Genomic DNA, 13,685 nt, shown 5'->3' with positions numbered 1-13,685 from the left:
CCTTACTTATATTAAATGATGTTGTGAGTTCGGCTCCAATTTTAACTCGTGCTAGCGGGTTCTTGTAGATTTCCTTTATTGCTTTTATTAGGGTAATATTTATTGGTGACCGGTTGAGTACGTGAAAAAGTTGTTTTATTGGGATAGAATCATACGCTTTGGTTAGGTCTCAAAATCATAGGTATCTCCACCTATATATATATATATATATATATATATATATATATAGAATATATATATATATATATATATATATATATATATATATATATATATATATATATATATATATATATATATATATATAGGTGGAGTTTGAATTGCAGAAATTGCAACGAAAAATCTGCTAGTTTATGTCATAAAGGAAATTTTTTGGCAGAAACTTTGAAACTTTGGCAGATACATTGCTGACAAATAATTTGGGACGATAATTTCGTTTAGTACACTAACACAGCGATAGACAAATCTGTCGGCAATAATTACAGTACGTCTGTTCGTTCTGTAGCTACGGGGTATCCGTGAGAGGGGAAACGATATTCTCTCGATGTTTTTCGTAAAAAATTAGACGACGCGTCCCATCAATAAAAATTCGAGAAATTTGCAAGTAGCCAATAAAATGAGTGGGCGGAGCGATTTGCGGTGACGTACTCGTCAAGTCGACGTACAGTACGTCTGCTGGATCTGTGTCTATGAAAGGAATGCGGACAAAAAACAGTTAAATAAACAGCAATATATTTTATACGTCGACTTGACCAGTACGTCACCGCAAATCGCTCCGCCCACTCACTTTATTGGCTACTTGCAAATTTCTCGAATTTTTATTGATGGGACGCGTCGTCTAATTTTTTACGAAAAACATCGAGAGAATATCGTTTCCCCTCTCACGGATACCCCGTAGCTACAGAACGGACAGACGTACTGTATAAAATATATTACTGTTTATTTAAATGTTTTTTTGTTCGTATTCCAAGTAAACCATATGTGAAAATGTCAAAAGTTGACATATGATAATATGTCATTCTATTTAGAATGTCATATTCTATCGAATAAAGCAAAAAATTACTGACGGTGTCGTTTAAAAATAAATAATTTGAAGTAGTTTCCGGTAAAACAGGAAGTGACCAAAAAACAGTTGAATAGGTCAGTCAATTCAATTTATGTCATATACCCAAACCAGTCAATCCAATTTATGTCATATACCCAAACCAAATCTCGTTTAGTTATCTGAAAAAATAAAAAAGTTATACTTTTGAGACGCACTCGGTATACCTACTCGGATGGGCTTCGCAAGAACGTCCATGGAAAATTTATTATTTTTTGGGTCTAGAACGATATTTATTAATTTATTTATATGAGTTTCATCCTGTGTATTAATATTTAATATACAATTTTGGGTGTTTATATTTTTCAAGTATCTTTTTATATCTCAAAAACGACTTACTTTTAGCGCGTCTTAATAAACTTACGTGTTAAATACCCAATCTACCGATTTCTACCGAATTTTGACCAAGTTATCTAGCAAAAATACAGTTTTGGTAGTCACATGATGCTTCTCGGGCTCCCCTACTAATACTTCTTACGTTCTTTTTCAATTTCAGCATTAAAAACATCGTTAAACCAATCGTTAACATCTCCAGTTGTTAGCGATGGATAAAGATTTCAAATAGGTAATTTTAATGTGCCGAAGTCAATATTTCATATTAATCATGTCGTTTATTGCACCTGCATAAAATTAAACTGACATGTAATATAATACTAATTATGACATATGAATTAATAATAAATGCATATACCGTATTATTATTACGTACATAGTAATTTTGAATATGATAAAATCTGCGCTTATATTATATTCGCGCGCTCTTTGAGTTAATCTATATTAATAATCATTTGATTTTACTTATAATATTTATTTTATTTTTTATTGAAATATTTATCTATGTTAACAGGGATACTCAACACTCTTTTTGTTTAGTACATTATTTTGTACATTGCTTTTCCATCATTGTTACACTGCATCCACAAATTAATTTTATACCGGGTGGTTAAACGTCGTTATAAACATAGGAAATCGCATGAAATTTTGAACTGTCCGGATATTGGCTAGAGGCTTTGAACAAAAAACATTTGATTTAAAGATAAGTAAATCATTATAATATACTTGATACTGTATCTGATGTGGCACCAATATCCTCTGGCTGTGTGCTAAGAAGTAAATTTTCATGCATATATAATAGCATATAGGTATAAGTCAGTAGTTTTATATAGGTACAGACGAAAAGTTATAAATATTTGAAACAGTTAAAACACATGTAGGTGACGCCCCCTACAAATGGGAGTCATATTGACATCAAAATCAAATTTCTCATATCAAAAAACTCGCAAACACCAATTTTCATCAAAATATTGACGTTACTTCAGAAATTATTTGTAAAAAATTGAAATAAAAATAAAACTTCTACGCCCTGTATCTCCGAAACTAAGCATTTTAGGACATACATTTATACGAACATTTTCACTTATTTTTATATGCAGAATATGCTGCCGAAGTTTCCGGAATACAATTCGGACCACCCTGTATATTAAAACAGCATTATATGTCACTTTTTCAAACATGTCCTTCAAATCCTTCAATTTAATAGCTCTTAGTAAGAAGTTTCACTTCATAAATGCGCACATGGTGCACACACTGCTTTTTTTAAGTTCTATATGTTTGATGGGATTCCTTTTAAATTTACACATTAATTATTTTAATTAAATTATTAATTAAATTATTTCATGTAGATAATTTTACTAAATCAGGTGTTCGTATTTTATTTTTATTTAGAATTAAATGGATGTTATTGTCACATAGCTATTCCGACCCGGTAAAAGAATTCTCATTAATAATTTATCCCTATATTTATAGAAAATGACCTAACTTAACTACAAGACATAATATTGAGAGTTGTTTATAATATTTTTGAAAAAAAATAATTTGTACAAGTTTCAAACGAATAAATTAGCATTATTTTGCATTTATTCTTATAGGAGCGTTAGATTTAAGAATTTGACCAGTTTGATTCAGATTTGAGAATTTAACCTTTCTTAAAGATAAACAAGCATAAAGATGGTTTTGTCGATGGTCGTAGATATTTTTGTTTTTATTATTGCTACAGGTTTACATTTTACAGGTATAACTCATCAGTTGATTTGAGTTTAGATACGATCAATCAATATTTACATTATTTTCTATGATATAAACTTTTTCTTGATTTTTTTCGAGACTTAAGCCCCGTTCTCAGAACATCATATTGTCGAGCGACACGTCAAAAGAACCAATGAGATTTGCACAAAATTTAAAATTGACAGCTGTTTGAATTTTGTACAAATCTGATTGGTTCTTTTGACGTGTAGCTAGGGCTTTAAGCTTGATTTTCATGCATCCGTTGTCCGACTAATTTTATTCATCTTCTTTCTCTGCTTATCCATTAATGGATGTTTGCGACCACACTTTCCATGGCTTCCCTATCTCTGGCTGTGTAGATCAACGTCTGTATGTGACTAATGCCTGTCCACTGTCTTACGTTCCGCAGCCACGACATTTTTAATTTTATTGGTTGAATTTAAATACTTCGATTGGTTAGAAAATTACGCAGTTTTTAAATTGATTGCAATTTCATGCCTCCGTTCATCGGATATACAAATTGCTTTTGATGGGTGTCATTTTATCTTTTCATATCCATAACGACTTCGCTGTTTTACTTATAGTCTAAGAGCTAGGTTTTCGAGAGAGAATTTTAAGAAAGCTGTTTTTTTAATATATCTTTTGGTATGCTCTCCTGAACAGAGTGCACCGTCTGGCTGCCGGTAGACGTTGCGTTCACTACTGCAAATCATATCTGAATTCAAGATCTGTTCACTACTGCGCAAATTCTCATCACAAATTCGCCCTGTATTTCAGGAACTAAGGAGGCTAGGACAAACCTATGTCTAGCATATTTAGTTTCATAAAAAAGTAGCAAAGTAATGTGAAAATCGCATAATTGTACTTCTAATCATAAACGAGAAATCCCATAAAACACACAAAAATCGGATACCCTGTGCAGATGTGATGCGCAGTAGTAAACCGCAGTAGTCTACCGGCAGCCAGACGGTCCGCACTTTGGTCAGAATAGCATAGCAAAATATACATTAAAGTACCAGCTTTCTTATAATTCTTGTTTTCCCGATGGTGCCAGCTCTTGTACTATTATATTTTTATTAAGGTTAGATTAAATTTGTCAGAAAAGTGTGAAAAGGTCCGTTATCGTACGATCTTTCTCCGTTGACGGGCCGGAGTAAAACATTTACGGATGAAAAGTGGCGCGAAAACGCTATGACTAATGACAGCGCCGTCGGACCATCATATCAAGGATAACGGATGCATGAAAATCAAGCTTTATTCTGCTATTCGGGGCAGAGACGAATTCAACAAATCCGAGATCATTAAAATCGAACTAGAAATTATTGTTTTATTTATAGTATAGATTTTGGGTAAATGTCTTTGGTACTCACTTCGAGGTGTTTACATCCCTTGGCAAGATCCAACATATATTTAGTACCTCTGGTGTTCATGATAACGGCATCCTTAAGTGTATCGTCGAACCTGGTAGTGGCGGCCGAATGAAAAATGAAGTTTACTTCGTTTTGAAGTAGCTCTCGATCTCCTTCGCTTATTCCTAGGTTTTCCTGAATCACATCGCCCACTATAATTTGACACTTTTTAACACTGTCCGGATTCTCTGATTTTAGTTTCGAAAAAATCTAAAAAACAAAAATAATTGCCTAAGAAGTTTGACACCAAAAAATATAGTCTTAATCATCAAAATTATAACATGATTAGAAATTAGAACTACATGTTTGCAGTGGGTTTAAAAAAATGTCACGGTGGATTGTAATAGATTTGCATAATTTCATATTGTAAACTGCATTCAGAACCTGGCAATTAGTGGAATAAATTAGTGGTTTTAAAGCTTCATTCAGAACCTCGAAATTAGTGGATTAAATTAGTAGTTTTGATTGAAGGATAGAGTAGAAGTGAGCCGTGCACAGCACCGATGTCTATAGGTGTGGCACACTGCACACGCGCAAACTACAACCACAATAAATAATAAAATACACTACAGTTTCAATTAGCGGAGAAGCTTGTTAATTGCTAATTTAAATGTAAGCATTCAGAATGTCATAATTAGTGGTAGTAATTTTCAATTATTGGAAAAAATTAACAAACTTTTGACTTTTCCGCTAATTATACTTCAAAATTTGCGAGGAATGTCATTTTGGCCTTTGATTATCACCCGTCAAGAAAAATTTTGGTTAGAAATCAAAAGTTTATTGTTTTATAAGCTAAATATTATGCGTTCTCTATGGATACAACAGACTACCGCAAGCTGTTGCTGGGATATTTTATTAATTTTAATTGTGTTTTTTAGACATTGTGAATGATCGTAAACTAAAAAGTATAAAGTGTAATTGAAACCACTAATTTATTCCATTAATTCGGAGGTTCTGAATGAAGCTTAATTACACTTTATACTTTTTAGTTTACGGTCATTCACAATGTCTAAAAACATAAAATTAATAGAATATCCTAGCAACAGCTTGCGGTAGTCAGTTGTATCCATAGAGAAAGACTAATATTTAGCTTAAAAACAATCAACTTTTGATTTCTAACTACAATTTCTCTTAACGGATGATAATCAAAGGCTACAATCATGCCAAAATGACATTCATTGCAAATTTTGAAATATAATTAGTGGAAAAGTTAAAAGTTTGTTAACTTTTTTCTACTAATTAAAAATTACTACCTCTAATTTTGACGTTCCGAATGCCTACATTGAAATTAAAGGAACAAACTTCTACATTTAGAACGTGGCAAGTAGTGGAATAAATTAGTGGTTTCAATTAGCGTAGAAGTTTGTTTCTTTAATTTCAATGTAATCATTCAGAACGTCAAAATTAGTGGTAGACATTTTCAATTAGTAGAAAAAGTTATTAAACTTTAATTTTTCCACTAATTATACTTCAAAATTTGCGAGAAATGTTATTTTGGTCTTTTTAGCTTCCGCCAAGAGAAATTGTGGTTAGAAATCAAAAGCTGATTGTTTTATAAGCTAAATATTACGCTTTCTCTATGGATACAACAGATTACTGGAAGCTGTTATTAGGATATTCTGTTAATTTTAATTGTGAATGATCGTAAACTTGTTCCACTAATTGCGAGGTTCTGAATGAAGCTTAACTGTAAAGAATTATTGTAGAGCTTAGGGGGGGGGGGACTGGACTGTATAATGAATTTTTTAATGGTTTCAGTTATTCTTGGTTTCACATATTAATTATAATAAAAGAAACTTTGGTCCTTACGACGTGATTAAATATGTCGTTCAGTCTTTCAAACGATGATTTGCCTTTCTTCTGCCTGACGAGTAAATATAACTTCTTTACTTTGGTCACTCTCAATAACTTCTCTATTAAGAGTTTCCCTAAAAATCCCGTGCCTCCCGATATGAAAACTGTTTTATTTCGAAACACTTCACCTATTCTGTCAGTTTCCTTGGACATTGTGCTACTTGGTCTGTTTCAATCCTGCAAGAAAAAAAAAGAAATTTGAAATATTTTAATTTTACAAGAGAAAAATTTCTTTTTTTTAGAAAAAAAATATTTTATTTTTTTTAAACTACTTCTTACAAACACCAAATAGTTATTACATTGATTTAAGTAAGAGAACTTAAATCTAAATTAATTAAACTAATGAAAAGTAATACTACTGTACAGGGTGGTCAAAATTTGGTTGTTTTGACAAAGAAAACTATTTCCTGACTAGATAGAGAAAAACCGACAAAGATATTTTGAGCCGTGAAATTCAATGAAAACCGCATCTTTTTCAAAACGAAGATATTAAAAAATATAATAATATAATAAATACCCTTAACCACCATATTTTTATAACACGGTATCAGTAGCTCTCTTGATTCTGACCATTTTAATAACAAATAAAATAGAAGTAATTTATTTATTCTAATATCGATAATATACCAGAATACCATAATACCAAGGGTATATTCCGTTGCTTACCTTGGTTATGGTTTTATGTTCCGTTTCAATCGGTTCCCTGAAAGTTTTCTACGGAACACGGTTTCTGAAAAATTCGGTTATAACTGTCACGAAACTAACAAGCGCGAGAAGGCTGGTTTTCTGGTTTTGTTTGTCAATTAATGTCATTTATGTGACAGAAATTAAGCAAATATTGGAAGTTCGAGTGAAATTCTCATTTAATTTCTAAAATTTGTAATTATATTTTGTATTTACATCCAAAAGCACTGGAGGTAGGCAGTAAAAGTAAATAAATTTCATTAACTAAATAGAATGAATTTTTAGGACCATTTAAACTTATCATGCAGCCATTGTTTCTTAAAGTCAGGAACATTTAAAGAAAACATGAAAAACAAGACAACAAGTAATCGTGAATGTTTTGTAAGCTATAAAAATATAAATAATGATTAGATTTGTTTATTTATTATTGATCTGTTTTAATATTGGACCTACAAATCTTCACTTGAGCTGTCTAACGAGTTTAGCAGTTTTTTAATAAAATACTTTTCAATATTAAACTCCATTGAAAGGAAGAAGCAAACGTAAAAGCAGAGAATAGGTACATTAAAAATGCATAAAAGATAAATTATATAATAGAGGTATTGAAAATTAGAAAACGTTTTTTATTTTATTTGACGTTTGCAGTATTTTACCAAACCGTTCCGTATCAAACAGACATTTTTCAGGAACCGTTCTTTACTCTCAAGTGTATTAATATCTAATAATTAAGATGACAATGACAGTGTGCGCAAGGTATTGTGACTGTGGAAAAAATAAACCTGGATTAGTCGGAATTTTCTCTTTTGATTGGTATATTATTAATTTCTTTTGTGACAATTTTATTTTATATCACATTTTAACATATTCATCATTTTTTTTTTGGAGGGGTAATTACCTCCATTACCCTTCACGTATATGCGCCCCTGGATCGTTAAAATTGCTGTAAATCGTTATTGTCTTTTTTAAATGCATATATATTTTAATATAGATAAAGTTATTAAGATGAAATAAAAGCTATCTAGAAATATGCACATTAATGATAAAAAATACGGAGGGAGGCACGTATAGCCGCCCATACTAAAATATGTTAAAAAGTTGGTAGGCAGTTCTTTCAGTTCCAAAGTAAAGAAATTTTTCCATATTTTTTTATCTCAAAAACTGCGACTTTGACTGATTTTGATGTTAATATTATTCCTAATCTTAAATTGAAACCCGCGTTTCGCTAGTTACTGTAATTTTGGAGTTACGATTTTTTTAAATTTTTAACCCTCTCCCATATCCCCTTACCAACCCCCACCCCCACCAAAAACTAATGGCCAGATTCTCGGGTGCCACAGTATTTTTGTGCCAAATTTGGTTAAAATCGGTTTAGCGGTTTTTGAGTTATCGTGTTACAGACAGACGGAAAGACGGACCTTAATAGCCTACCAGATTCTAAGAGAAGAAATAAAAGTGTTTTGGTGTATTGTGGTGATTTAGTGTAATTTTATTTTGCTGCGTAACACCAAAGGTTCCAACCCTCAACTGTAATCTACCAGATTGCCGATCTTAATAGCCTACCATACTTGTTGGTATGGTCGGCTAAAAGTGGTTGTTAAATTAATTACTTTAATAAACGATTTCGCATAGTGTGTTTGTTCAATCATTCAAGTTGTAAAATTGTATATTTTTAATACTTATGCAACCGAATCTGAAAGTAATATTTTAACTACAATTTATTCATATATTACAATTTTTATTAACTACCTATCCTAATCATATAAAATTTATCACTTTTATAAGAAAACAAGTAGAACCGCTTTCCATTTTAGATGAATAGCCCTGCACTATGTGTATAATTCTCCTTTCTCTCACACTCTTATTATTATTACTATCAGAAAATAAGAATTAGCAAGTTATTACTTTCTGCCCTATACTTGTCAAGCCGTAGACGATATATCTATGAAATTATGAGTCAAATATACCTAGTTATGTCAGAGTTAATAATCTATCGAAATTATTAATGGATGCAATTTTTAAGGAATTTTAATAAGTAAAAGGTGTAATGGTGCAATGCGTTTTAGTCATGCAAAGTGAGAGTACTTGATTTAAAGTGATACCAGATCAAATTACAAAAAAATAGCTGTATTTACATATCAAGTACAAAATGAATTTTGGTTTCGTAAGAACTAGTATGTCTATTTACAAGATTTAGTACGAGAGCTAGCAACGTCGGAAAAACAAGTATTTTAAGACATCTGGCTCTTTGATATATCTTTTACTATGCTCTCTTGAACAGCATGCGGCCCGTCTGGCTGCCGGTAAACGATGCGTTCCCTACTGCGCATTAAAAGAAGACCCTTTATTTTTATTAGTTCTTCAAATTCTAGTATTGAATATAAATCGAACATGTCTCCATAGCGCAGTGCGTGGAGTTTCCGACCACGAACCGCTGATTCAGAGTTCGAATCCGGGTCAGGTCAAAGACTTTTTTTTTCGTTTATATTCTGATAGTAAAGTATTAAATATTTGTTTTTTTTAAATTACCAGAATTATTTAAGAATTTTAAAATGGTAAAAAAAACAAGGTACGCCACTGATTTTAGTTTTTCTTGTTGTTGCGAAATAGTGTAAGCAGTTTAATGCTGATTAGAAGTTGCCTCTTAATATTTTGTCGATTTCGGCCTCCTAGATGTGATAAACCCAATTTTGTTAATTTGCCTTGATCCAAGTCTAATAGCAACCTTTAGAAAAATTTAATATCATTAACTTGCGAAAGTTTTAAATAAATAATCATTGATTCCTATAAACATGGGTATGGAAATGCATAGTTACAGGATGTTAAAACTTCTTAAAATTATTTTTTTTTTTAATTATCTTAAATACCATTATTTCTTTATTTGAAATTGCTGTAGGTTAGACTAATACTAATAATAAGTAATAGTAATAATATTTATTAAAAAAATAGGTAAATTATATATAGTTTACTACCGTGTACCCGCGACTTCGTTCGCGTCGAATTAATCATTTGTAATGATGATGATAAAGCAAATAATTTCCATTAACATTCAAACTGGATAAAATTTTCTCACATTTATGTCAGCATGAGAAAAAACAATCGAGAAACCCCTCCTTATCGAACCTCTACACCCCACAGTCAATCCGTTTGCCAAAAATCAGCTTTAAACGTCGATTTATAGTATATATTTTTTTTTCTTTAAGCAGAATCGTTATTACTCATTGGTCATATTTTATGAAACACCCTGTATACATTTTTAAAAAATCTTAAAATGTGTAAAACAACAAAATAAAATATATTACGTGTTTAAGAGTTTTTCCGAAAAACTGACCGGTTTTATTTTTTTTTATCCCCTTAGAATTCGAGTTTCGAAAAATCCCTTCTTATCGAACTCTACACCCTAAAGTCAATCCGTTTTCCAAAAATCAGCCTTTTACGTCAAGCACTTTAAGCAGGATCGTGATTAATCAATGACCAGATTTTTCGAAACACCCGGTATACGAAAAGTATAAGTAAAGTTTATTTCTCTGGCTTGAAAGTCAGCACAAGAATTAACTCTGAAAAGTAATGTACAGGGTGTTGACAAACTTTTTTATTATAGCATGCATATTTACATTAACATAACATTTTATACCCAAGAATCCAAAAATGAAATAAAATTCCGGGTATTCCATAAGAAAAAATATAACTTTGGTTTGGATCTTAGTTCTGACATACCTTGTACATTTCAAAATAATTGTAAATTATGCACATTGCCTCTCTACATATACCCATAAAATTTTTGTTTCTACATCTTTCCGTTTTCGTATAATCAACTGAGGCGAATGAGGTGCACCACCCTGTATACAAATGTCTGACACACTATTGCCGGACCATGTATCTTATAAAAAGGTATTGTTTTCGAATTGTATTGTTATTAAGTCTAAATTTGACAATTAGTTTTAAAAAATGTCAAATGACAATGTCATTGTTACGTTTGAATTGCCGCATTGATGCGTATGCTCAATATTTACTCACTCATTCTTGTATGTTTAATGATAGCCAACCTAGTAATTCAGGTCTACTTTTTCGTATTTTTAGCTAAGAAACATTTAAGGGACAATCAGTGTCCAAATGCTTGATTCTGCTTTAAATTTGTAAGTATATTAATTATTAATGTATTTCAGTTGATTTTAATGAAAACCTTTTTAAAGTGAAAAAGTCCTAGTTTTTATGCCATCTGTTAACATTACTTTATCTATTAGGATAAAAAATGGGTCAACTTTCGTTTAGGTGAAATCAGTTATTAGAAAAAAAAAATTGTCTTTAAAAAGCTACTGTGAGTCATGGAAAACACAAATTTTCCTGCGGAAATGCGTAATTCCCAAATTTCGCACTTTAGAATAACTGAAATCAGCTATAAAAAAATACATTTTGCGTTTTATTTTTAATATTTTTCTGAACATATAACTACAAAAATTTTCCTGCGGAAATAAGCTGTTTTTATTTTCTAAGGAAATTTATTAGACTTTAGAATAGCTGAAATCAGTTATATAAAAAATAAATATATTTTTGCCTTTTAGAAGCATTCACGAATTGAGGTAAATAAAAATTGTCCTGCGGAAATAAACTGTATCCATTTTCTGAGGAAATTTAATAGACTTTAGAATAGCTGTAATCAGTTATATAAAAAATAAATATATTTTTGCCTTTTAGAAGCGTTTACAAACTCAGGAAAATAAAAAATGCTTGATTTTCATTTTTCATTTTTGTAAGCATATAAAAATTATCTTTTTATCACTTTTGAACCAAAAAATTTAAAAGTGTCTAAAATGCTAACCAATCTAATAATAAATCTAATAATATTTTTACAAAATCACAGTTAATTATTAAAATAAAAAAACCACAGCTTAACACCCTCCACATAGAAAATCTAACCAAAGCAACCCAAATGCTAACCAATCTAATATTTTTGCAAAATTACAGTTAACTATTAAAATATAAAAGAAAACTGCATGATCCAATGATTTTTTGTTTTGAAGCACCCCTATTTACGTAAAGCATTAATAAAAAACAAGAATAAGTGCAACATTCCGAGGTACTTATAGTTTACAAGAACCTATATTATCTATTCTACAAGAATTGTTATTTCTCCGAAAGATGTTTTACCCCATCCAGCACCCCTATTCGCTCCCGGGTCCTGTAAGCTTCTAAACTGAAAAATGTATGAAAAACAAAGTGCACAAAATGACATTGACACATTTCCGCAGGAATTTTTTTGTATTTCTTTGCTCGTACAGGCTCGTGTAAAACAAATTTCAGTTCATTTTTCATGTAACTGATTTCCGCTATTCTAAAGTCAAAGTATTTTTTTATGTAAAATAAAAATAAAAAATTCCGGCAGACACTTTTTTGTGTTTTTATGTTTAGAAAAATGTCTAAAACACACCCGGAAGACTAGTTTTGATGTAACAGATTTCGGCTATACTAAAATCCGAAAAATGAAAATGACGCATTTCCGCAGGAAACTTTTTGTATGTTTGTACTACTAACACCTTCTAGAACGCATATATAAAGTCATTTTTTATATAACAGATTTCAGCTAAACGAAAGTTGAGCCTAAAAAAGTACTACTAGCAGTGCCCTCTACCCTAATAAAACGTACTCTTTGAACTTTCAAGGCTGTAACGGATTTTTACACATTTTGAATTAAAAGAAGAGCTTTTATGTCACCTGTTGAAATTATTGTATCCATTAGGATAAACCGAAGTTATTTATACAATTTTTTTTGACACACTGTATGTTTGTTATACATTATTTGTAATATTTATTCATTCTTTTATTCCAGATTATTATTCTCTCTTGTGAAGACCTCCAAATATACGCATCTGTTTCAACGTTGATAACTAAGTATAATTAGGAGACATCAAATTAAACATACATTTAGTTTAATTTATTCATAGATTGGTTATTTGTGAAGCTATGTAATATACTCTGTTGAAAAATGACGTTTTTTTTGTTAGTTAATTGATAGATCTATTAGTTAGTAATTTAGTAAGTTTCATAAATATTAAAATGTATGTTTTAGCTCGACAACTGTGACGCTTGAGGTCAAATTATAATGAATTACCACTAGGTTAATGATATTCTTAATAATATCACTAATTTTTATTTACCTACATTGACTGAAAAGTGCAAATCGTTTAATTATGCCCCATGGAATGAAATGCACTTGGTTTAATTGAAAATATAATTACAAATTATCTATATTTTAATATGTGAGAGCATTTAAATCAATTAATTCTAATTAAAATACCATATGATCGAAAAAAGAAACGGTGTCAGACTTGGCTTATATATTCAATATGCCGTGTGGTGCATAGGACTAGGGACATAGGAAATCCCATGTAAATTTTGAAAAGGTCAAATTTTATGCAAAAGTTTTATTGAAGAGGCGTTAAATTGTACTTTTGTCTTGAATTTCGTTTCATTGGGAATAGGCATTTTAAAGTTATTTGCAATAATCTTTAATCTTATACATAAGATCTATGGTATACGTATACAGGGTGGCCCATCAAAAACGTTCCGCAAGGCAT

At 30.7% G+C, this 13,685-nt stretch overlaps 1 protein-coding gene and 1 long non-coding RNA gene across 2 annotated transcripts in view; one reads left to right on the top strand and one right to left on the bottom strand.

Moving 5' to 3' along the window:
* Positions 1-13,685, bottom strand: part of LOC115891161 (putative fatty acyl-CoA reductase CG5065) — a 49,809-nt gene that overhangs the window by 16,525 nt on the left and 19,599 nt on the right. Inside the window, exons 2-3 of the mRNA XM_030911805.1 lie at positions 6,385-6,606; positions 4,537-4,785 (exon numbers count right to left, since the gene is read on the bottom strand). Coding sequence (XP_030767665.1) covers positions 4,537-4,785; positions 6,385-6,582 — 447 coding nt within the window. The 5' untranslated portion in view covers positions 6,583-6,606. The remainder of the gene's footprint in view (positions 1-4,536; positions 4,786-6,384; positions 6,607-13,685) is intronic.
* LOC115891402 lies at positions 11,073-13,097 on the top strand. Its single transcript, XR_004051839.1, has 2 exons — positions 11,073-11,246; positions 12,938-13,097. It is a non-coding gene; the product is annotated as an uncharacterized LOC115891402 (long non-coding RNA).

This window comes from Sitophilus oryzae, unplaced genomic scaffold (assembly GCF_002938485.1).
Source record: "Sitophilus oryzae breed Bouriz unplaced genomic scaffold, Soryzae_2.0 scaffold_1000_pilon_pilon, whole genome shotgun sequence".
Classification (NCBI taxonomy): Eukaryota; Metazoa; Arthropoda; class Insecta; order Coleoptera; family Curculionidae; genus Sitophilus; species Sitophilus oryzae.
Note: the sequence above shows the minus strand (reverse complement) of the source record. Positions and strands in the feature narration are given on the sequence as shown.